Below are 24291 nucleotides of genomic sequence, written 5' to 3'. Positions count from 1 at the left end.
GCAGGGCCGGGGCGGGCGGTGGCGCCGGAAGGTCCCGGCAGGCGCCGCGCTGCCCGTGATGGCTGCCGAGGTGAGGCGGCTGCGGTACCCCAGCACTGCTGGGTGCCCCCCGGGACGGAGCGGCGCGGCCCCGGCCCGCGGCAGCGGCACTAGCAGCAGCAGCAGTAGGTGCTGGGGCCGAGGGGGATGGAGGGGCCGCGCCGGTGCCGCCCCGGCCGCGGGGGTGGCGGGCAAAGTCTCCCGTCCGTCTCTCGGAGTGTCCTTGCGGGAGCATGGGGCAGCCTGTCACACGGGGATCGCCGCTCCTAGCATTTCTGCTATCTGTGCTCGTGCTCGGGAAGAGGGATCGTACCCATCTTTCCAACCACCAAAAGGATTGGGGTTGGTGTTTTTCTGCATTGTAGTGACCCTGGTGGATTTTCAGACTACATATCTGTTCTTCTTCCCCTAGGTAACATTTCAGAACACACTTGATTCAATATGGCTTTGATTAGCCGAAAAAGCTTCCAGCTGTATTCATCCAGCACACCAGCGAGCAGGTCTGCTTTGATGACCGTAAGCAGAAGGTTGAACTTTATCAGTGGGCAGCACAAACCCCAAAACTGTAGCTCCGTGGCCATGAGGATGATGTATGTCAAAGATAAATCTCAGTATACGTTTTGTAGGAAAAAACATGTACAACTGCAGATGCAGTCACTTTCTGTTAATGAAGCTGTGCATCTTTGTGGAGATACGAGGAACTGTACTAAATCAAATACTGTGTGGATGGATGAACAATTATTTTTCAAGAGGTTGAACAGCCTTTGTACATCAAAAGAGATTTTATATTTTCTTAGCTCTCTAGAAGTCATGTCTGATACAATGGCCTCGGGAGCCCTGCAGAAGATTTCTGAACTTGAGGTGGATGACAATGGTCTTAAAAACCCTGCGCTGTTAGAGAATGAAGTTTTCAGAGCATTATGCTTCCAGTTTGAATTTGAATCCTCAAACCTGTCAAACACGGGGCTGCTGAATGCCTTGCAGGCTTTGATAAAGCTGCGTATAGACCCGCAGAGCACGCTGATGACGAGCCTGCTTTTGGAGAGCGAGGAGCGGCTTGGCAGGGGACAGCTGACTGCTGAACATCTCTGTGCTCTTGGGGAGAGTTTGCTCGAGTTAGAAAGCCCCAGTTGTGCCACGCTGGAACAAATTGTGAACCACATGCAAGAAAGAGACATTAAGAGTTGGAGCCCCAGGGAAATAGTGATGGCTTATAAGATACTGGAAGTGACTGTGAGGGAAGGGAAACAATGGCAAAGCTTGCTAAACAGACTGAATGGTGTCACTTTAGGTGCAGTTTCCCAACTGAGCCCAAACTTTGTAAGTGAAATACTGAATTCACTGGTGGTTCTTCATCAGACTCGGGCAGTTCTCTTAGTTACTGCACTGTGTAAACATTCAGTGCAGCATGTTCCCTATTTCACAGATCATGAACTGGTAAATGTTCTGGAAGCTTTCTTATACTTTGGTCAAAAAATGCAAAATTTTACAGAGGCACTGGAAAGACGTATCCCCAAGTTCATCCACACTGTGCATCCTCAAACAGTCAGCAAGGTCATGCAGTATTGCTGTGAAAAGATGATCCTTTCAAAGCCCATCTTTGATGCAGTGGCAGAAGGTTTCATTTCCAGTGCTGACAGACTTACCACTGACCAGATTGCTGCATATATTATCCCATTTGGAACCCTTAACTACCTCCCTCCAAGTGCTTCTTCCTTGTTTGGGAAGCTTGAAACTGTGCTGCACACCCGCCTGAGGCACTTTCAGCCTCACACCTTGCTGAACCTGCTACACTCGTGTGTCCTTATTCAACGTTATCCGACAAATTTCCTGCCAAAAATATTTAGTCCCTATTTTCTGCAAAAGCTTCAAGGTAATGGGCAGAATTTCTCCCAGGATGTTCCATATTTCTTTCTGTTATGGAGTTTCTCTCTTGTCAAGCACCTATTTGTTATCAATTTAATTTGTCAAATCAGCAGTGACCTAATTGAAGTGGCTGGAAAATTGTGATCAGGAGGCCAAAGGCTGATGCTTCCTTGTCACAGTTGCCATTGTCTTTCATGTATATCATTTAGTTGAGTTGGACAATTGAACTGTACAGTTTTAAAACACAGACTTGAATTTCCTTAAAAGAATTATTTCAGTTAATCCTTCTGGTTTTCTAAAAAACAGTGACTTGGTGTTCCCCATGTTTGTCCTTGTCTTATACATGATGCTAGAACATTACCCGTGTGGTAGCCTGTTTTTGGCTGTAATCATTGCATATTTCAGTGCTTTTGGACACAAAACTATTATGAATAACACATAATTTTGAGTTATTCTCTACTTGATACTAAAGCATTGTTAGGGTCATTGTAGAGAGACGTAAGCTATGCCAGAAAAATGACTGACTTAATAATAAGATTTCAGCTAAGATTGCTCTGCAAATAAAACTAAGCTAAAGTTTTCAAAGTGATTAGAAGTTTTGGTCACTTAATTTTTCAACAACATGAAACACCTGAAGGAGTTGTTTTTTTCAAAGCAGATACATATTCAGAAATTATTTGGTATTATCCACAACTTTCAGATTAAAAAAAAATAATAAACTGTGAGATCCTGGGATTATAACTTGGGGAAAAGTGGTTATAAGAAGGAGGTATTTATCTAATGCCTCAACTCAAATTTATTCTTCGGTGTAGAATGTCATCCATCTTTTGGTTGTTCTTTTTTTGGGGGGGGAAAAATATGACAGTTTTAACTAAAATCTTGCTAGTTTTGTATTGATATTTCTGTAAATAAATTTCTCATTTTTCTACCTGTTTAATTTCATACTGATCTTTCTGTTAGTTTAAGCAAATGCTGATAATTTTAATGATTAAGTAGATTTTCTGCACATCATACTGAATAGCTTTTCCTAACTTCTGCATTATGGTTTGTGTAAAGATACTTTATGGAAGGTACACCTGAAAACCTGAATGTTGTTGTTTCAGCTCAGCCACCTGGTTTGAACGGAGTTGTTATGTCCCAGCTAACCCAGCTTTTTCTGACTGTCACCCTGGAGTGCCCATTTTATGAGGTAAGTACGTGTGAAACCAGAAATGACGTTAACAAGAGGTAATAAGGTCATTAGCACCCTGCTTATACTTAATTTCGTGTATTTCCCAACAAAAGCTGTGGAATTGGACAAACCAGTTTTCCTTGATGAAAATATGGAGCATTTCTACCTGATTGAATGACTTGATATATTTGTATGAATGGAAACAGCTCTGCATTTCTCATGAACAGGATAGCATTGAAGCTTCCTGAGGATGTTCTGGTGGTTGTTTGGGTGATTTCAAGTTTCCAGCAAATCATACCTCAGACTGTGGATCTCTCAATAGACTTGGCTTTGAAATGCACAGAATACATTTTGCTATGTTAATAAGAGGTAATTACAAAAATGTTATCTCCCCTTTGTTATTTCATTTTCTGTCCCTATCTAGGGTCCAAAACTCCTTTCTAAGTACCAGGTTAAGGCCTTTCCCACACCTCAGAGTTCTCTGGATGTTCACCTCTTTAAAAGGGTGAAGACAGGATTACTTGATTTACTGAAAAAAAGAATATATTTTGCATCAGAGGTATCAACACCATATTTCTATGTAGTTGGTAAGTATCATTTCTTTAGATTAGTTATTAAGTATGTGTGTGTATGGTGCCAAAACTACAATTTCCTTTGTGGGCAGTCTAAATTCTGCAAATACAGAAAAAGTAAACTGGGATACCAATTTCTGTAAAAGATCTGAAATTTGGGAAATTTAAATAAATAATTTTTAGAGTCAGAAAAAGGAAAATGGAGAGAAAAGCTCTGCAGATTGGTATTCAGGCAGCCAGTCTGCACTGAAAACAGCTGCTTGTATTCTGTGTTTTTATTATCAGCTCCTTATCCATTAAACAATTCATATAATGTAGAGCAAAATGAGGCAATGCCACTTGCCTGAACTCCCTGCTTTAATGGTGAGTAAAGGAAGGTGGTGAGCTGTGTGCCCTGCTCTGCTGGGCTCCTCTCCCCTCAGCAGGAGCTGCTGGCAGCACAGTCAGTGGGGGTTTGTGCCTGGTGAGACAGGAGTGAGCAATACCGAGTGTTGTGTGCAGCAGGAAACAGAAGGCAGTGATGAGGAAGGGCACGTGCCCAGGAGGGATGGATGTTGAGGGAAGAGAGTCTTGGACACCATGGATGTCAGAGAGATTTTGAAAAATAAAAAAGGGGGATGATTCCAAAGTTACTTTGTGTGTCAGCTTTCATGAGGATGTTGAAGCTAGCAGAGGGAGAGAGTGTATCTCTCCCCAAAGCCCTCAAAATTCCAGAGATCCTAGCTAGCACAGCAAATCACCATTTAACTGTGTTACAGTTTTGAGTGGACTTGGAATACTACTTTGTTAGCATCATGAAAGGCTGAATTGTTACTAATTATCACTCATTTGTGTTAAGTCTATACAAATTTTGCCAGCCTCTGTGATTAAAAAAAAAAATTGTGATAGCATTATAGTTGTTTAATAAAACAACTGTGAGAAAATGAGAATTAAAGTAGAAAGTTTGATGTAAGAAATGACATTTAATGTCACTTCTCTTTTTTCCTGTACACAAGATATTGAGATTAAATTAGATGAAGAAGGTTTTGTATTGCCTGCAGCCCAGCTTGAAGAGGTGCACAGACGGTAAGAGAATAAAAGAAACCACTGGTAAAATGTTGATTTACACTAGGAAAGAGTATCCAGGGTGAAAAACTGGCTAAATTTCAGCTATTTGAAGTTTTGCCATTGACTTCAAAGTTCAGGTCTCTCACTGAACCCACTGGCAGAAGGACAAGATTAACAATCTTTTTGCTCATTGTTTTGCCACCTGACTATGCAGTGTCAGACAGCTGGTTTCTTTACTCAATGACAGAATCAAGTGATCCTTATTTGGATTAATCTACTTTGATATTCTGTAATTAATTTTCAAATTAAAGCTAAATTCTAACTGAGTGTATTTGCACAGATTTAACAGATTTGAGTTCACAAATTTACTTCTGCAAGGAATCCTGAATAATAAGGATATTTACTACAGATGCAGGTGGTTTTTTTTCATTGAGAAATACATAGGTGTTTAAAAGTTTATTAAACAAAGGTTACTGGGGGAAGCCTTGGATACAAAGTAAAGCAACCTGCCTGTGTGAAAATTGTAACTGCAGTGTGAACAAAGTCAGAGTCTTTGAAGAGATTAGGCTTTCTCTTCTGGTTTAAGCTGAAACCAGGACACCTTCACATTTACAAGACTCAGCGGCTAATACAGGTTCTTTCCAAGAGCCCATGCTTAAGAATAAACTTCTTAAACATTTCAAGAATAAATGTTGTTTTTTTAAGAGTAGCTTTCATAAAGTAAATAAATTCACAGTATACTTAACATACTGAAAATTTAAGCAACTTTTTAAAGTAGATATAAAAACCGTGGATTAACTTGATGGTATTTTTATCACCCAGAAGAAAAAATATTGTTATAATACATCCTACCAACCATATGTACAGATTTAACTTAAAACAGACGTAGCTTAAACTCAATTTGAACTCTAATGGATTTAACAGGTAAATTCGTAAGTTAAATGCATTTAGATGCTGAAATGTTTTCTAGCAGAGGCAAGTTTTTTTTCATTTTTCTTTCTAGAAGAATTCAAAACAGTTTACTAATCATAGCATTAAAAAAAAACCTCTCTTTAGCTTGCATGGTAATTTTTGTTCAGAGCAAATAAAAAATATTTTCAGATCAGTTTCACTAAGTTTCAGAGTTTCACCTCCACCCTTTAATTGAGTGATTTGAACTATCATGGACTAGATAATTCCCATCCTGCATCTGATTCAATGAGTTGTAAGAGGGAGGTATTGTCTCATGCTTCTTAGGAACTGCAGTAGTTGTGGTGGTTAAAGTAACTGATTGTTGTGGGTTTGTTGGGTTTTTTGGTTTTTTTTGATATTACACTTATGCTTAATTTTAGAATTGCCCTGTGTGTTGATGGTCAAAATAGATTTTGTGCTCATAGCCACCATCTGTTGGGAGAAGAAGCTATTAAACAGAGACACCTTCAGTTACTTGGTTATGAAGTTGTGCAGGTAAAGTCCAAAGACAGTGATTTACTTTTGCTCTAAGAAAACAAGCAAAAAGTTATTTCACAATACTTTAAACTGTAGTTTCAATTAATTCCTAAAGCAGATTAGTCTTGTTCTTTCTATATTACGTTCTCTCTACCTAGTTTTTGCCTTTTTGAGGCTGTACAGAACTACCTTTTTCTTCCTTGGATCGATTAGTGTATTCTGTCTGTGTTTTTTGCCACATAGTTGCTGTATAGAAGGGTACTTCTCTTCAGTGATTAAGATTGAAATCTTGAATTAAAGAAAAATGTAAGAGTTCATTAGAATTGAAATTTTTAATTAAATCCTTTTTAAAAAGATTTGGAGTTTAAAAAGAGGAGTTAAAAAAGCTGATTTGTATCAGTTTTGAAAATAATATTTTCACAATATTATTTTCACAACAGAGTATAACCTTTATTTTGACTGTTGAATTAATAGAGGTATATTTTTCTTGAAACATATTTTGAATGAAAACTGTTCATTTCTTGAGATTTTATTTTTCACTTATCATCACTTATTACATAAACCTAACTCCATAATATTTAGCTTAGTTTAAATTGCAATAAATATCACTCTTTTTATTTTAATAGTAATCTCTCTTCAGGTAATTTATAGATCAATAGTACATTTAGGATTAAATCTTTAGTTTTAAAACAAAGTAAGTATTTAATGTGTAGTTTTGCAACTGCTTAATGAACATCAGTCTTACCCAGTTGTTTATTAAAAGGTATTTTCAACAATCATTTCTGTTTTGTTTCCAGATTCCATTTTTTGAGATAGAAAGTCTACAAAATACCAGGAAAATAGCAGATTATCTACACAAAAAAATCTTTCCTTGTACATAATGACTCAGCAACTGACACTGGAGAATACTACTGGATAACAGGCTGACCTTCTATACTACAAAGTGTAAATTTTGTGCATGGAAGAAAAACTATTTTTTCCTAAGTAACTCCACCTCAGAAAATGTGAGCTTCTGAGTGTGAAACCTTCCAATATTTGGAACAATTGACATGTAAAGAGTAATAAAGAGCATCATATTTTCTTAATATTTGTGTCAATATTTATTACAAGTTTACAGAGATAGGTGCCAGACAGACAGACAGTGCTGCTTTTCTCTTGTATTTTTAACTGGTTCTAATTCACAGCTGCCAACAGCCACGTGAGACTGTTGAAGAATACTGGCCAGTTTGGATCTACAGAATATGCCTATAGAATACCTACTATTCAGGGCTTTTCTTGACAGTATAAAAAGAAATTGTGCAATTTACTTACTGCTGCTCACTTGATTTCCCAAGTGTTTCATAAAACTAAAATTTTAAGTAGTTGCAGAAACAGTATTGGCTTAATGGTTTTACTTAAGAGATGCAGAGTGCTGTTCAATAAATAGCAATGCCTTACAGAAAATGAGAAGATTTTTAATAAAAAGGATTTGCTTCATTTTGTAAAGTAACAGCTGCCACAGGATATGAACTTGTACAACTGTCTCTGTGGGGCCACCCAATGTTCCAGGTATATTCTGTTTGTCATTTTGCCTTTGGTGGCAGTTTTAGCTAAACTGTCTGAATGGGGTCATGCATGTGCTCCAGAGTTCCTCTGTGTTACAGAAACTCTATGCTCTGAAGCTCAGAAGAACTATGTCCCATGGCAGCCCTTTTTTATGTATGAACAGAAATTCTGGAACTGAGAACCAGTACCCACTTCAGCCAGAACAAGTGCACTAACTTGGGTCAGTATATTGCTTTGCAGATGATGAAGGGAAAACAGGAAACCTTTAGTTCTGATTATATAATGGATTCTCGATGAACTGCCATGTAACACATTTTCTTGTTAGTTTGTGCTTCCTCTCTGTGTGGAATTACTATTTATGACTAGCAAAGCAGAATTCCCAGCATTACCTAGTTTGATTTTCACTGTTGTTTTGATACGCTAAAAAAAGGTGAAACTTTCACATAATTTATATTATGTATATTTCACCAGTAGATAGAGAATGTGGCCAGTTTTTCCTTCCAATAATTTGTGAGTTGCAGGTATCTTGTCAATTGCCCCAACAAGCTACTGGATGCAAAATCCAGGTGCAGAATATGCTTTACATTGTATACACTGTCCATTCTGTCCATGTTAATTTGTTGCATGTATAAAACTTCCTCACGGTAGTAGGTCAACACTGACAGGTGAGGGAGCACCAAAAGGTGCTTTCCAATGTGTAATAGTAAGAACAGAACATCAGTAACCTAAGAATTTGTCATTCTAGCAAGAAAGAAGTTGAAGGACAGTTGAAATGGCTTTGCAAACGTTTATAAGGAACTTACCACTAATACAGAAGAAATTGTCAGGGTGTTGTTTTGACACTGAGCACTGAAGGAAGAAGTGAACCATTCAGAACTGAATGGGAAACAAGTAGTGGGAGGAACAACCTGTGAAAGACCTTCCAAAGTGAGTAAAGATGAGAAGGGTGTGACATAAGCAAGGAAATTATTTCGGAAAATTCAAACTGGTGTTAGGATGTTTGTGGTGGAAGTGATGCCTATTTCTCACACAGGCCAGAAGGTGGTGGTATTCTAAAACAAATTTGATTTCCAATAGTTTTTCAAACACAGATGGTCTGTAAATATAGTAAGGCTACTTCAAAAAAGCAATTTGTACTGACTGTCCCAAAGTAAAAATAACCTAAGAATATGGCCATATTCCATCTCATTCTTCACTGGTATAACTTTGGTACTGATTTTTGGAAAAGCATTGTGGTATTAGAAAACATTTCCTTCTCCCTTTGTTCTTACTATGATTCCTTTCATTTAATGCTGCTGAATTTGTTTACTGACGCGATTATTTTTGGAAAATAATGTAGCTATTTATGTCCTTTTTTCCATAGCCCATTGAGTGTATAAGAACTGTGTCGCAGACATCTTTGCATGAAAATCCTTTCCTTGGGATTTTTTTCCTCCTGAGAAGCTGTGAGGCCTCAGGGACAAAATGTAAATAATGACTATCTGCTGCTGTGGAATGCAACAGGCGGGTCTGTGATTGGTCTCATGTGCTTGTTTGTAATTAATGGCCAATCACGGCACAGCTGGCTCTCTCTCTGGCTGAGCCACAAACCTTCGTTATTCATTCCTTTCTATTCTTAGCTTAGCTAGCCTTCTGAGAACCTTTACTTCTATTCTTTTAGTATAGTTTTAATGTAATATATATCATCAAATAATAAATCAAGCCTTCTGAAATATGGAGTCAAATCCTCGTCTCTTCCCTCATCCAAAGACCCCTGGAACCACCGTCACAGAACTGCAGGTCATGAGTAATGAAAGTAACAAACACCTCTCAGAATGGGCAGCTCTATGTGCTCTGCTTCTCATATCATGCCAAACAAGTGCTATTGATTGCCTAATTTACTATTTTTTCAGGTCCCATATTTAAAAGGTTTTTGTTTCTCTCTTTTTTTTTTCCCCACTAGGTGTCTCACTGCATTTACCAATGACACAGATTTCCTGTGTCTAAATACCTGACAAAACCAGTGTCAGTCACAGCTGTGGACTTCCAGTCCTCTTCCTGGTATGATCAAGCTGGCTGTTCCTTTCTGAACGATACTGCTTCAGCCTTAAAAAACAACAGGATCAATGGCTCTTGAGAACCAAACTTATGCATATTCTGCAGGAGAAACTCCTCTTGAAATTATCTTAAAATTTAAGTACTGGATTCTGTGAAAGTACAAGGCATCAAATGTTTCATCAGATTTAGACATTTGTTCTAAATGTGCTTTTTAAATGGCTACTGCCCAAATCCTTTTATTTTTTTTCACCCTTTCTACCAAATTATTTAGTGCTCGTTCTGCTGGTATTCTTAGTCTATGTTCCCATTTTTTTCAGATTCGATACAGAACCAATGATGATTTTTCTTGTTACATCAGTCAGATGCCATTCCTAGAGTGGGTCAGTGAAATGAATGTCTGAATTCAGCTAAACCCAGATTTTGTCTCTTCAAATGCCAAGTGCTCAGAGGTTCCTTTTAACTCGAGTTCCACTTGAAGTCTAATGAAGCTGCTAAGCACATAAACTCATGCATTTTTGAAAATTCTGAGCTGAATATACATTTCAGCTGTTGCATACATAAAACAAGGTCTCACAATTCTCTAGCAACTCTGTAAGAATTGAAAAATCTGTGACTATTGATACCTTGAAGGACAAGCTTGTATAAAATGTTAGATCTGTGAATGGTTATGTAGCTGCAGTGCCCAGAATTGCAGGCACATCTTTTGACCCAACAGGTTTTGTTCCCAGCGTTGCTACCTAAAAAGTTCTTGTTGGTGCTACTCCTTATGAGATTTTTATGAGAATATAAGGAGAAGACATGCATTTGAATTAGCATGAGAAAATGTGCAGCTGCTATTTCACCCTATTTTTTAATCCAGATAATTCTCATTAAATAAACTGTAGAGGAAAAGGCAAAAGCACCATATTGCTTTTCAAAGTGCTGGTTTATTTTTTTCCCAAATAAATGTTGCTGGTGATGACAGACACAAGAGATTTCCCATGGATCCAGGCCTGGAGAAGGTTTTTAATGAGCGAGGCGGCTGCTTTCCCCGTAGATTGCTGCGTGCAGGCTATGAACCCTGGCATGCTCTCTGGTTGGTGGGTCTAAGAGCTTATCTATGCGCTTCCCATACTCTGAAGATGTCAGCACAGGAACAGTTCTTGCCATTTCCTGTCAAAACACAAAAGTTGCCTTAGAAGAAAATCACAAGGTGAATAAAAAACATGGCAGTTTTCTATTGCTAAATGTGCTGTGGCCAGGGGTAAAATAGCTGACACAACTGTACAGCATCTGCAATATGCATGTGTATTTGTTTAGCACCCTTACTGTTCTATCCCTGCTCTAGTTTTTTATGTTATTTTTATCTTAGTAAAACATGAATGTGTCACTAGATGACAAGATGATAAGAGACAGAGCTGTGGACCGATAATTTTTTTACACAAATACATACACACATGATTACCATGTGATTACTGGGTAACTAAATGCTTGAAAAGCACTGATTTTATTTTTATTTTTCTCGTGCACTGAGTTGCATGATTTTTTTGAAAAACATGAGAGATTTGTGCCCCCTGTTACAGGAACACCTACCCTGCTTGCACAATTCAGTGAAAGCACAGCATAAAAAAAATCAAAGTCTGAAGAAAAACCCTGAACAACCACTAGCCCATGCAAGCTTTTCCAGGAGGAAATAAAGCATATATTACTTTATTTCTGCACAATGAAAGGTTTTACTAAAAATACTTGCAGCTGTAAGATTACAGAAATATCTGCTTTGCCATGATGGAAAGTGGACTTGATGAAAAACAACCTGACCAAGAAAAGATTTTAAGCTTGTTCTTAGTAAGCTGCACTTTAAGTGGCTGTGCAATCACTATCTGCAATCTGCCGTTCCTTCCTGTGTTAGAGCAACAGGGAGCTACGGAGTCAGAAGGGAAAGACAGGATTTGTTTGTTTTTCTTTCCCTAGCCAAAGGTCTCAGATTTATCAGGCTGCTTGTATGTTTGCACACAGACCAACACAGTAAACCTTGGTCTGCAATGTGTTTTTCTCATCTCATAATAGACATAGTATCTAACAGGCAAATCAAAATGCAGATGCCACCATAGTTCAAGTGCAAGCAAATGACTACTTTGCTACAACAGACACAAGCGTGAGCAAATCAGCACCTATGTCCTGCAAGGATGCTGGTGGGAGCACAGATTGGTGGGATCTCATTGCAGGGCAGTCAGCTATGACACATTTCTAGCCTCATGGCCAGAACCTGAGGTTCCTGGAAAGATGCTGTAAACACTTTTTAAAAAACAAACAAACAAACAAACAAGCTAACTAACTAACTAACTAAATAAATAAATAACCAACCCACTCAATACAAAAGCTCATTTCAAAACAACCATTGATCTCCCAGTTCTCCTGCCCACCTTACTCCACCCTATTAAAACCTATTCAGTACTCCAACTTTTAACCCCAGCAGAATGAAAATCAAGTCAAGAAGACTGGCAGGCAAAATTAAGATAATTTCCTCCCCTGCCCTAGTTGTGGATAAATGCTGAAAAATGAGAAACTAAAAAATCTTTGTACCATCAAGAAAGACTTTGCTAGAAATTCAGGGTTTACAGTGCTAATGACAGGCAGCAGTATGTAATTCCAACAGTTTGTGTTCCTTTTAAATAAATAAGTTTATTTAAAATCAGTTTTCAGCATTCTTGGTAGCACAGTGCTGACTGTGCACACTGGCATTTCATCTCTGTGGGTTTGGCATTCAGTGGGTTTCAGATTTTCCAACAGTTGGCTGGGAAGCATCCTGCTGCCCGCCCTCGCAGTGTGTAATTCTAGCACTGTTAGCACTTGCAATCAGCAATGGCAGCCCTGAGCACACACTCCACTGCAGTCACTCAGCTGCATGCAGCTAAACCGAGTATCTGTCACTGTACTCTTGAATCCCCTGGGTGCAGCCCAGGAAATAAGGGGCTTACTTGCAGTGGTTTGCTTTTTTGTAGCTCAGGTAAAGCAGTGTGCTGTGGTGGGTACAGTCTGTGTTCAATGTTGAACTAGAAAGATGTCAATTGTATTTCTATTTATTATATTTTATAATTTAGTTATTATTACATAAAACCTGAGAGGGCCGCTGTGATAAAGATGAGTTGAGTATGTGATCTGCACTTAGTTATGGTTACAGTGTTGGGTGCCATGACATGCAGGAGGATCATGTTGCAGTATTAAGTAACTGTGGGTTTGATGTGTATCCATGTTAATTAAAGGACTGGATTAAGGGACACCTGTTTGGACAGTCCCTTGTGTGCACTGCCCAGCACAGCTGGTATGAATTCTGGCCCATACAAGTTTGCTCTAGGAAGAAAGCCAATTGGAAAGTGAGTTTTGTTGATACAAGAGCTCAGTAAAAAGCTGTAACTTTGTATTGATGAACTTTCTACACAAATTTCCCACTTGAAAAATAAGCTTGGTACTAGAGGAGGGAGGTTGTCTTTGTTTTGTTTAAATAAAAAGTTTAATTTCTAATTGGAGTAGTCATTTACACAGATGCACAGATTTGCAGTTCAGTTATTAGGCATGAAAAGGTGATGCTAATGGACACTCCTGGGATTCCTTTGGGAGCATCTAATGCTTCCTGCACTGTCTGATAGAGTTGAAGGGCATTATGGCTACACACTTGCACAGAAATGCCTGGCATATATAACTGCTAGTGAGACGAATCCCATGCAGTGGGTTTTGTCAGAAAAAAAACAATTTTACTGCACAGATATTAGAGGAATTTGAACTCTTGTGTCATTCTTCCTTCTTCCTTCTCCATAACCATCAAAGCAGGCAGCCATCCCTAGCCTACCCATCACTCTAATATCCCATGAACTCATTGGGATTTTGAGGTCGTTATTACACAGTGGTTACACTTCATTTGGTTTATGACAGCCTCTGCCTCTGTGTGTAGTCTTGTGTGTGTATGCATAAATATGGTTATATGGTTATATATATATAATATATATGGTTATATACAGAGTCAGTTGTATGTATGTCTATTATTCAGATGCTGCATGCAAAAATACATCCACATACATTTATCATATACATTATAGTGTTTCTGTTCCCAAAGGAGTATTTACCTAGTGGGCTGCACATCAAACCCAGATTCTGCTGGCCTAAATACTTGCCCATCCTTTCCCAGGCATGCCCATGTGTTCTGATTGACCACACCTTTACACTAGCACCCTATGAATTTCCTTCCTGCAGGGCAATCTGGTAGGTTTTCCTAACAAACTCACCAGCTTCAGAGACTTGGGCTTGCACAGAAAATGCTGGCGTAGAGAGGTGGGGTGTCAGAGGACAGTAGTGAAGTCATGGCCTCTGAATCCAGTCCTCTTAGGGAAAAGAGTTTTTAAGCACCACAGAAATAACTGCAGAACCACCTGAAGTACAACTCTTGAGGAGCACAGATGGTTCAGAGTACACCCTGCACTCTGCAAAAGAGGATTTGCCTCTTCCCCATAGCTTTAACTTGCATATGTCTTGTCACCTGGAAATCTTCAGGATATGAAAGAGCAAGAGCTAATTTGGGTGTCTTCATGGGATAATGCTTTCTCCTAAACCTGCAGGCTGATGTCCTCCTTCCAATTCCTTTCTTACAATATGGGCTACATTATAAAGGGTTAAACAATGCCTAGAGCCTCCAGTCATGTAAAAAAGTACAAAACACCTTAAACAAATATAATGATGAATTTACCAAAGGGTTACCTCCTCATTAATTTTAAGGCCACGAGCCTTTGCATGTTTTCTGTCACATCGTGGAAGATATTGGTCATAATCGTCTGGCATTCCAAAAGCAGCATCATAGGTGAAAAAATCTCCTGTCTTGAGAAAAGGGGGGAAATGGCTAATTCACATAATTGCTTTACTTTACAGATTACAGAATACGTGTAGTCAAATCAACATCTAAATAGTGCATATATTGCATTAGATGATGACAACTGTAATATTACTGACCTCATTAGGAAGTTTGGGCCAGTCCTTTTGAATTGTTTGCAAAATTACCTAATGACATGTGGTATCATTTATTAACTTTGTTCAGCTCTGATATATCCCCTGTGGCAATTTACTTCTTTCCCCGCCCCTGCCCCCATAATCTGTTGTAATTTTGGAAATTGATCTGATCTGTTTTAATTTTCTGCACTTAATATTCTCCTTCCTAAATTTGTGTATTTGTCAAATGATCTGGCACAATTATGTAAAAGCAAACCAGGAACTTTCAAACAGACAAAGGTACCCTGCACTGTAAACACAATTTAATTTTTGATTAGAGCAGAATTGAGAAATGTGCTACAGAGGTAATCCTGTGATCCGGTGGTATGCATGACACACATATGTCAGACATTAAAATAAAACACACTCCAAGCTTTGGAGTGTGCTTTATTTTATATTGTTGTTCAACTGTTGACACAGTTTGTTTCCAAATAAGCAACAAAAAAGATCTGCTCTTCTAACAAAGGTGCTTGTGAAATACAGTCAAGAAGTTTTCATAAATGGAATCAAAGCAATTTCAAAACTAAAAAAACTTTTCAATGAAAAAAAAAACAAAAAGAAAATCCCCTACTGAAATATGCTGCCTGTTGTAACTGAACTTCATTAAGGGTCAATATTCTGTTAAAAATATCAATATTGGCTTTGTGCATGGCTGACTAAAAGAATGGTGCATTTTGTTTGGCCCTTTTTTGTCCTCTAATTTTACAGCGTGTCCAATTTACCTTTAAAAATCTCATGTACTTTGAGATTTTCAAATTACAGTGGTATTCTCCAAATATAGTCAAGTCATGGCAGGTCAAGAAGGTTATAATAGTTCCATTAAAATGAAATCATAGTTAAGAGCACTAGTGAGACACTGCTGTAATTTCAGGCTTTGTTTGTAAAGGTATCTCAATACTTGGTTCTGCCAAGAGGAGAGATTCTTTTGTATTTAACCTATCTACCCCTTCACTACTCAGAAACCATTGAGCTTCAAAGGATTTCAGGCATGTTCAAGAGCACCCTGCAATGATTTTTCATCTCCATGATTATTTCCATGCTTCCTTGCTTCTCCTTTCCTCCCCACACTACCAGTTTCATTCAGTGAGCATTTAATTTGTACTTACCACCAGAAATGTTGTTTGTTCTTTGCTGGTATTCATGTGGCATTATTTGTTACTTGTTTCAGAGTAAGAAAGAGTAAGTGTCATCTGTTGCTCATGTCAGAGCAGATAATTCATCCTTTCTGGAACTCGCAGTCAGCCAATCTGTTATATCAAGAACTAGCTCTGTCCCAGATATCTGTTTAAGATTTTCTGCCAGATTTGTAGAGACAACACTTCTTTGCTCAATACACTGATAACTTTCTGCTGCTGTTTCTCTTTGCTGTAAATGATAACTTGGTTGGCCTGGGTGGTGGTGGTGGTGGCAGCAAGCTGTTTCTTAAACCCATCAGAGCAAGTGAGTCACACAGAGCTGATGATAAATGTGCACTCAGGGTAGGCATCCTCTGTGTACTGCTGCTAAAGCTAAATGCTTTGCAAGCATTCATTAGTATTCCAGACACACATAAAATAGGTAATAGCTTTCTCCACATCTCAGAAGAGGAAACACCAGGCACACTGGCTACAGTAACTTATGTAAAGCAATCCAGGGAGAAACTGTCAACCAAGGGATTAAAAGGTAGAAATTTCTGGCTTCTGGCCATGCAATGAGCCCATCTTCTTCCTACTTCTCTCTGCTTCAGTCTCTCATACATGGTTGGTTTTAGGTATTTAAGCTGCAAAAAGGAATGAGATTCCTTTTGCTCTATAAATAAAAATATTAAAATGATCTAATTCCAAAATTTTGCAGAAGAATGGGTTGAATCTGCTTCCTCCCCTGTGGCCAAGGCCTGGGCTGTGAAGAAACCTATTAAACAGCTGTCATCACTTTTTGTTTCCATGCCACTGGAGCAGATTTTTTCACAAACCAGGCTGTTGTGAGTGTGAAAGCAGAATAGGAAAGCTCTGCCACCGGGCTGCAAATTCTGTGCAGACTGGTGAGCTCCACCAGTTCCAAGAGCACCATGCCAGCCCTCTGACCTGCACTTATCCCACTCTTGTTGTGCTCTCCCTACTGTTTCGTGAAGGATGGCACCAACTGTGCCTGCTCACCTTTGGGTCAGATCACCCTGCCAATCAACACAAAAGAGTCACAAGAGAAATCTTCTTGTCTTCTAGCAGGGCCACCTGGTCAATGCAGGAAATTTGCTGTTCATTAAATACCCAGCACAGTGCTCTGGTCTGTACCCTGCCCACATCCCAGGGACACAGTATCTGCAAACTCTCACAAACCACCAGTCAGTGCTGCCCAGTGCTTGGTGCATTCAACAGCTTGTCATTTGCATGAGGAGAGGACTCATGGGTTGTATTTATTGTTATAAATTGCCATAGCATTGCTATGTTACATTGACATAATAGGCATTTCAGAACTTTTTTATACAATTTTTTTTTTTGAGAAAAAAGCCGGTTAACTTCAATGTCTCATATGACACTTCATAGAAAAGTTCACCACCCAGAAACTGTAGCTCAGCTGAGGCAGAATGTGTAAGATTGTTCTCATTTCTGATTTTAAATATGAGGACAGAATGAGAAGCAATGGTGACATAATGCAGCAGAGTGAGGAGTGAGGCTCCCTGCCAGCACACTTGAGTTACCACACATTGAGTGGCAGTGTACCACCTTCAGAAGCATTCAGTTACAGAGGCATATATTATATATCTGTAACATATATATGTTACTGTTTTGAGTAGCTCTAGTGATTTTATTAAAGCTGACCATGCAGAAAATTCATGCAATGCACATGGAAAATCTTTTACTTCAAATGAGAATGGAGAAGTTTCTTATTAAAGGGGTCCCAAGAGTGTGTGTTACAACAAAATCCACTGGTGCTCCATCAAACCCTAGTGACAGATGATGCCTTTCCTAGTGTTCCTCCTAAAAATGCCTCACATTTCATTGATACCAAGTGGCCCATTCATCCTCAATCCTTGGGAAGTAATGTCTCTGCCTTTTCTTGTTATCCAGTGAAAGACCTTACCCTCATTTGTCATCCACAACTAGCAAACACACTTTGCAAAAGCCTCTGATGGTGACTCTTGTTATTTTGGCATTAGATAGCATAGTAATAGAGATTTATGTCCCACATTTCTGTATCAGAAAAAAATTTTTCACTGTGAGTGTGGTGAGGAACTAGAACAGGTTGCCCATAGAAGCTGTGGATGCCTTATCCCTGGAGGTGTTCAAGGCCAGGCTGGATTGGACCTGGTCTAGAGGAAGGCATCCCTGCCCATGGCAGGGGGTTGGAACTGGATGACCTTTAAGATCCCTTCCAACTCAAACCATTCCACGATGCTATGACGATTTTTGGCACCTGTCTGACCAGGTCGCTCATGGTGAGGACGGAGCTCTGCACCGGGTCCAAGCAGAGGGTCTACACTGCTCAGAGACCCACGGGGAAAGCTTGTCCCGGCGCTGCTCCCCGCCTGTCCCGGGTCGCTCCATTCACCCCCTCACCTTGTGCGGCCGGTTGAAATAGCTGAGCTCCGGAGGCCCTTCCCGTTTGGGCGGGACGAAGCTGAAGGCGGAGAAGGAAGCGAGGGCAGGCCGCCTCCTCCCCGGCGCGTTTCCGAGCGCCTCCTGCGCCAAGCGCGTCCCGCTGGCGGCCATGGTGCCCCGCCGCCGTTACCCGGCAGCGCCCTGGGCCCCGCCCGGCCCGGGCAGCACGGCCGGAACCGCCCCGGGGCTCGGGGACTCCCGAAGGGCTCTGTCAGACATGAAGTGTGGGTTCCTGGACACCCGATAGCGGAGTTTTGGTCTCAGTCTTGTGCAGCGACTCCAGCTCCCTGGTCCTTTGCGTCCTTGGAAGCTGGGGATGAATGTTAGAGCAAAGCCTAGCCGAAGGGGACTGTCTTTTTTTGCTGTGACAGCTTGCACTAGGCCCCAAATCCCCCTCTAGGTGGGCAAGTTGAATAAAACCACACCACAGCATGGAATTTCCACCAGAATAAGGAGCCAGTGTTATGAGGACCTTGGGCTTCTCCCTTGGGATAGTAGCTCATCTACTCGGGCACAGGCTTTCATGCTTCTTGGGCTCTGTCAGGCTTGATGCTGTGACCACTGCCCTGGGGAGCCTGTGCCAGTGCCCGACCACCGTCTGGATGAAGAACCTTTGTATAATATCCAGCCTAAACCTCCCCAGGCTTAGCTTCAGGCCCTTCCCTTAGTTGCTGTCACTGGTCACCACAGAGAAGAGATCAGTACCTGTCCCACCTCTTGCCCTCACAAGGAAGCCGTAACTGCAGTGAGATCTCCCTGCAGTCTCCTCCAGGCTGAACAGACCAAGTGACCTCAGATGCTCCTCATATGACTTCCCCTCCAGATCCTTCACCATCTTTGTTGCCATCCTCTAGATGCTAACAACTTTATGTCCTTCTGAAATTGTGGCACCCAAATCTGCCCCCAGCGCTCGAGGTGAGGCTGCCCCAGCTCAGAGCAGAGCAGAACAATCCCCTCCCTTGCCTGGCTGTACCTGATACTGTACCTGATGCACCCCAGGACACGTGTGGCCCTCCTGGCTGCCAGGGCACTGCTGACTCATATTCACCTTAACATCCACCAGGACCCCCCAGGTCCCTTTCCATGGCACTACTTTCCAGCATCTCATTCCTTGAGTTGTGCATACATCCAGGGTTGACCCATCCCAGGTGCAGAATCCAGCATAGAATGCTCAGCCATTTCAGGCAGTGCAATTCAAAAATTCTCTCATATACTTACTTGTGTTGGGAACACTGAAAATAGGTCTTCTGAGTATAAATCTCAGACTGACTGTAAAACTGCTCTGCCCTAGTAGCACCTGGCTCCTAGTTTTGATGTTCACCCCATGGTTATCCTGGTTTAATACATATATGTAACTATGCCCATGCTGCTTCTTCTGTGGTCCTTGGGGATCTGTGAGTGGCTTGGTTTAGTTTACCTTTGTTGTCTGTAACCACAGGTGTAGAGCTACAGTCCTGTAGGCACAGCATTACTGTTATTAATGCTACCTCAAATGGGAATGCTCTTCAGGAGCATTGCATCCATCCCACAGGAGACAGTTCTCCAAGAACTTCTCCATTGTGAATCCTTCTCACAGTCTGTAGTCTGTCATGAATGCTTCAGCGTGGGTCCCTTTCTTGGGGTGCAGTATCTTTTGGAAAGCACTTTCACAATAGCACTCTCCCAGGCATCTTGAATTTTACCAAACATCCAAATTTTTTTTTAAATCCCCCAACTTTCAGAGTACTAGAAATCTTCACAACTGATTGTTTCAGGCATCTTGGAGCCAGGCAATAATTCAGGCCTACAAAAGTATTGTCCCTATGTAGCTGCCACTCTCCCTTTATAAATCTACTGAATTACACAGACTCCAGCTTCTTTGCAAGTGTAGCATGGAGGCTTTATAATCTGCAGACTGGTGTGGGTGGTTTTTTTTAATCATTAGTGACAATTTCCATCTGCTTATCTAATAATGTCCCTCTACCAATTAAGATCCTGTTCTTTCTGTAGCATGGGCCAAATTAGCACAGTGTAAGCGAGCAGTGGAACTGAAAATCCAACAGCTGCCTTGCATCAGCTTCCTAAACAGAGACCTGCTTGCCACTGTGCAAGTGCTTTTCTGTAGTTTAGTCCGAGCACAGAGAGATAGCAAGCCCATTTATAAAAAGCAACTCAGCTGAAACTGCAGCTATAAATAGAGCCACAAGAAACTGTTCACCAGAGATACCAACTAAGCTAGGCAAGAGCTCTGAAGTCAGATATGAAATATTTGTCTCCAGTTTTCTTTCTACTCTTCTCATGTAGCTCCTTTTTATTAACATTAAATTGATGGAATTAAATTGAATTACAGCATCTGGATGCAATACAAATTGTCACAAATACTGCTAAGATTTGCCATACCACCACTCCTCCCATTTGAAACAATTTAAAAAATGCTTTTTACTTAATTTTTCCTTCCCAGTGAAGGTATAAATCCTTTTAGAATAATTTGAAACTTACAAAGGCTTTTCTTCCTGGTCACCTTTTGCAGACTCCCCAAAAGCAGGATGTGAATGACCAGGGAGGTTTGCCCCAGTTGCCACCAGACTTTATTAATATGCTAGTGTTAAGTGTATGTTCATGTTATAAAATAGCATGGAAGGTCAGTGTGTTTCCTTAATAACTTCAATATGAACATGTAAACAATGGAGCAATTTTAGTCTATATGGTGAAAACTATGCATTCAAATACAGCTGAGCTAAGAGACCAAAGTGTTAAAAGTTGCTTTAAATTTGGTATCTTGGATGAGAAGTTCAATTGCCTGCCCTTTTGGAGATTAGTATTACCCTTTCTGGTTCCACTGCTAAGGTGTCTGAGTTTTGAACATGTTGGTATGTACTTTTATAGCCATAGTGTGTCTCAAAGGCAGAGTCACTGTTCTGAAATGTCAGACTGTTTTGCAGAAAAAACTTCCTAAAAGGAATATGAAGGAAATAATAATGGAGACAGGGAAAGGAGACACAAAAGAGAAAATGGGGAAGGAAGACAGGATGGACACAAGACGACAGGTGACATACAACTGGACAGGTATTGATACACAGAAAAAACAGTAGCTGTTTTCTTCCTACAAGCTGAGGTACTTGTTTTAGCCTTTTGTCCCTTAGAGCTGAGATGGCAGCCTGCTGTCAAATTAAGGCTTAGCAAGTCCTCTCCTGTCCTAGCTCTTTGACATCCACATGTATCAGTTTGCCATGTGGCCCTGACCTTCAGCTGAGCCATGAAGGGGAGACAGTCTTTGCCAAATATGTTCCATTCAATGGTCCTTGAAAGAGGCTGAAACAAAAATGGCTCAAAACTTGTCCCCTTTCTACTACCATAGCTTTGGGTCAAGCCAGTTGTTTCACAGAAGTGCTTGTTTCTTCTGGATCCTAATTACTGACTGAATGCCTCAGTGGGAAGGCTCAATGGGAGCCTCAATGGCTCAATACCTCAAATGGGAATGCTCTTCAGGAGCATTGCACCATCCCACAGGAGACAGTTCTCCAAGAACAACTCCCATATGAATCCTTCTCACAGTCTGTAGTCTGCCATGAATGCTTCAGCGTGGGTCCCTTTCTTGGGGTGCAGTCCTTCTGGAATAGGCTGCTCCAGTGTGGGTTCCCCATGGGGTCACAGGCCCTGTCAGAAAACCTGCTATGGCACTGGCTCCTCTCTCCAAGGGCTCCTCCAGCACAGCTTTCCCACAGGGTCACAGCCTCTTTGGGGCATCCTCCTGGTCCAGTGTGTGATTGTCTGTGGGCAGCAGGTGGATCTCTGCTCCACCATGGACCTCCAAGGGCTGCAGGGACACAGCTGCTTGGTGATGGTTTGCACCACAGGCTGCAGGGCAATCTCTGCTCCATAGCCAGGAACATCTCCTTCCTTGCTGCCCCTGTATTTCCAGAGATGCTTCTTCTCTTCAGCTGCTGGTTCTGCTGCATTTTTTATCTCTTCTTAAATGTGTTATTCCACAGCTGTTGTTGATGGGCTCAATTTGGCCAGTGGTGGGTTAGTCTTGAAGTTGTCTGGCATTGGGTCTGTTGGACATGGGGGAAGTTTCTGGCAGCTTCTCACAGAGACCCTCTCACCCCTGTAGCCCTGTTCTCTTCTCCTTGCTACCAAAACCTTGCCATACAAGCCAATATAGCTGACTGATACATGCTCCAATTCAGATCAATATTCTGTTCAATAACTCTCTTGGTAAGTAAAGTAGTATATATTTTTATACATGAGGTGACATAACTTTCATAAAAAATCCTATTTGTAACACTTTTTTGGAATCAAACATGAAAAATTCTAGCCCAGGAATATCAACCTTTAGAAATACTTCACATGCATTTTTTCCTGTCAAAACTGAGATTTTCATGAAGAGCATCTCAATGGCTACAAATAGATTTGAAAAATTCTCCATCCAAAAGATTTCTAACAATTCTCGGCACAATCTTTGTTTTCAACAGGGCATCCTATAACATAAAGGGGTTCATATTGTTATGGCTGTAAACATTAAAAAAATGCCCTTGTCTTGCATTTTGACATGTCAAAAATTACATTGACCTGAATAATTCCTGCTTCTAAATCTGAAAATGCTTAAAATTAATATGCAGCAATCTTTAGGTTGAACTAGTTATAATTAATTTATATACCACTTTTGACAAATCCACACAAATCTGAATTACTTCGAAGAACAAAAAAATTATCTCTTAGTTACATATTTTATTTAAGACACATACATCTCATTCTACATTTTCTCAGAATCACTCCACTAGTTTAGACAAAAAATGAAGAATAAAACAAAAAATCCCTAGATTTAAAATTGTTTGGGGTTCACCTGTAAAAAGTCTTGAAGGGTACTAACTACACCTAGAATCTGCTATCTGAAAATTAAAAATTAGTGTATATTCATATATGATCACAACAAGAAGGAAAACTATGCATTAAAGTACAAGATAATAATATCTTTTAACAGTACATCCTCTGCTATATTAAGCTTCTTGAAAACATACTTTATTATTTATCCCAGTATGAGGTTCTAAAAACAAAACAGGGAAGACTTGCAACAGCTCTTCCCTCACATCACTTTAGAGACAAGCAGACAACTACCTGTGTCTCAGTGGAAAAAGGGAGGATTTGTAGATATTTTACAAAATGGAGGAAGCATATGTGAATATAAGAAAATGAAAAATGCTTTTCATATAGCATAAATGTCTATTCATGTAGCACTTATGTCTTTCTTTAGAAACAACAGCTAAGTAGCAATAATTTACAGGTAATACAAACTATTTCTGTAGTTTATAAAAATATCTGCAAGTATAATCTTTCTTCCTGTCCTTTGGTAGCCCTCCATGAATTGGAGCAAAGCGCTGACTTTGAAAAAGAATTCCAGCAGGCTTACCAGGTGTTCCTGTTTGATTCTCTTTTTCCCAGACCACAGTGAATCACTCTTACATTGATCTTCTGGCTGCTGGCTCACAGTGTGAAATGCATTTGCATTGTACTTTTGGAAGTCCCACTCTGTGGTTCACTAAGGAGCTGTGAATTATGTCACCAACATGAAAGTTGCAGAACTTGACTCTTACTGTGATGTGGAATATGTGGAATGTCAAATACTGATTTACATCATTATCATAAAGTTTTTCAGGTTATGGGCTGATACATGAGTAGTGTTATATCCAGTTACTGAGGCTGAAATGGCTGCAGGAGGAGGAAATAAAGTTCTTTTCTTAAGTGTAACTAGACAGCAGAAAAATAAGTAAATATAAACAGTAGATGTAAAATGCATTGGAAGACAAGAGGTATTTATTAAATACAAATAGCTTCTCAGCACTAGAAAGATAGTAATACTCAGCAACTGAAGGCTAGAGAGGATGGTATGCACTTTTCTTTGTCTGGGCAAAGATATGAGTATCTTTTGCCCACTTTCTTGTTCTTTAGCAGGATTTGGCTGCAAGAATCTAAATGCAGTTACAAAATGAGAGAAGAACACCAGTGAAATATGAGT

At 40.2% G+C, this 24291-nt stretch overlaps 2 protein-coding genes across 3 annotated transcripts; one reads left to right on the top strand and one right to left on the bottom strand.

Annotated features, from left to right (window-relative positions):
• The first annotated feature begins 34 nt into the window (after positions 1 to 34).
• Positions 35 to 9297, top strand: FASTKD3 (FAST kinase domains 3). 2 transcript variants are annotated; one of them, XM_054284825.1, is made up of 7 exons: positions 35 to 70; positions 452 to 1912; positions 3009 to 3094; positions 3501 to 3663; positions 4644 to 4713; positions 6027 to 6141; positions 6921 to 9297. In XM_054284825.1, exons 2-7 carry the CDS (start codon positions 481 to 483, stop codon positions 7002 to 7004), a joined length of 1950 nt encoding a protein of 649 aa, XP_054140800.1. In that variant the 5' UTR covers positions 35 to 70; positions 452 to 480; the 3' UTR covers positions 7005 to 9297. The 2 variants fall into 2 exon arrangements, with proteins under 2 accessions (XP_054140800.1, XP_054140801.1); XM_054284826.1 differs by lacking the exon at positions 35 to 70 and adding an exon at positions 116 to 164.
• Positions 9298 to 10665: 1368 nt separating this feature from the next.
• Positions 10666 to 18407, bottom strand: CFAP90 (cilia and flagella associated protein 90). The gene is made up of 3 exons (XM_054285329.1): positions 18255 to 18407; positions 14434 to 14550; positions 10666 to 10857 (listed from the first exon to the last, which is right to left on the bottom strand). Exons 1-3 carry the CDS (start codon positions 18405 to 18407, stop codon positions 10711 to 10713), a joined length of 417 nt encoding a protein of 138 aa, XP_054141304.1. The 3' UTR covers positions 10666 to 10710.
• Positions 18408 to 24291: the final 5884 nt, after the last annotated feature.

Source organism: Melozone crissalis, unplaced genomic scaffold (assembly GCF_028551555.1).
Source record: "Melozone crissalis strain CALT ecotype California unplaced genomic scaffold, PUWL_Pcris_2 ptg000042l_1, whole genome shotgun sequence".
NCBI lineage: Eukaryota > Metazoa > Chordata > Aves > Passeriformes > Passerellidae > Melozone > Melozone crissalis.
The sequence above is the reverse complement of the archived record's forward strand: the minus strand, read 5'-3'. Positions and strand labels throughout refer to the sequence as shown.

Bases quoted from the DNA above. Each gene is read 5' to 3' on its own strand.
- FASTKD3 (XM_054284825.1), top strand. From the start codon at position 481: ATGGCTTTGATTAGCCGAAAAAGCTTCCAGCTGTATTCATCCAGCACA. The intron at 3,664-4,643 runs GTAAGTATCATT...CCTGTACACAAG, and splicing joins ACCATATTTCTATGTAGTTG to ATATTGAGATTAAATTAGAT. The intron at 6,142-6,920 runs GTAAAGTCCAAA...TTTTGTTTCCAG, and splicing joins TTGGTTATGAAGTTGTGCAG to ATTCCATTTTTTGAGATAGA.
- CFAP90 (XM_054285329.1), bottom strand. From the start codon at position 18,407: ATGGCCGCCAGCGGGACGCGCTTGGCGCAGGAGGCGCTCGGAAACGCG. The intron at 14,551-18,254 runs GTGAGGGGGTGA...CCTTTTCTCAAG, and splicing joins ATTTCAACCGGCCGCACAAG to ACAGGAGATTTTTTCACCTA. The intron at 10,858-14,433 runs GTAACCCTTTGG...GTGTTTTGACAG, and splicing joins GCCTTAAAATTAATGAGGAG to GAAATGGCAAGAACTGTTCC.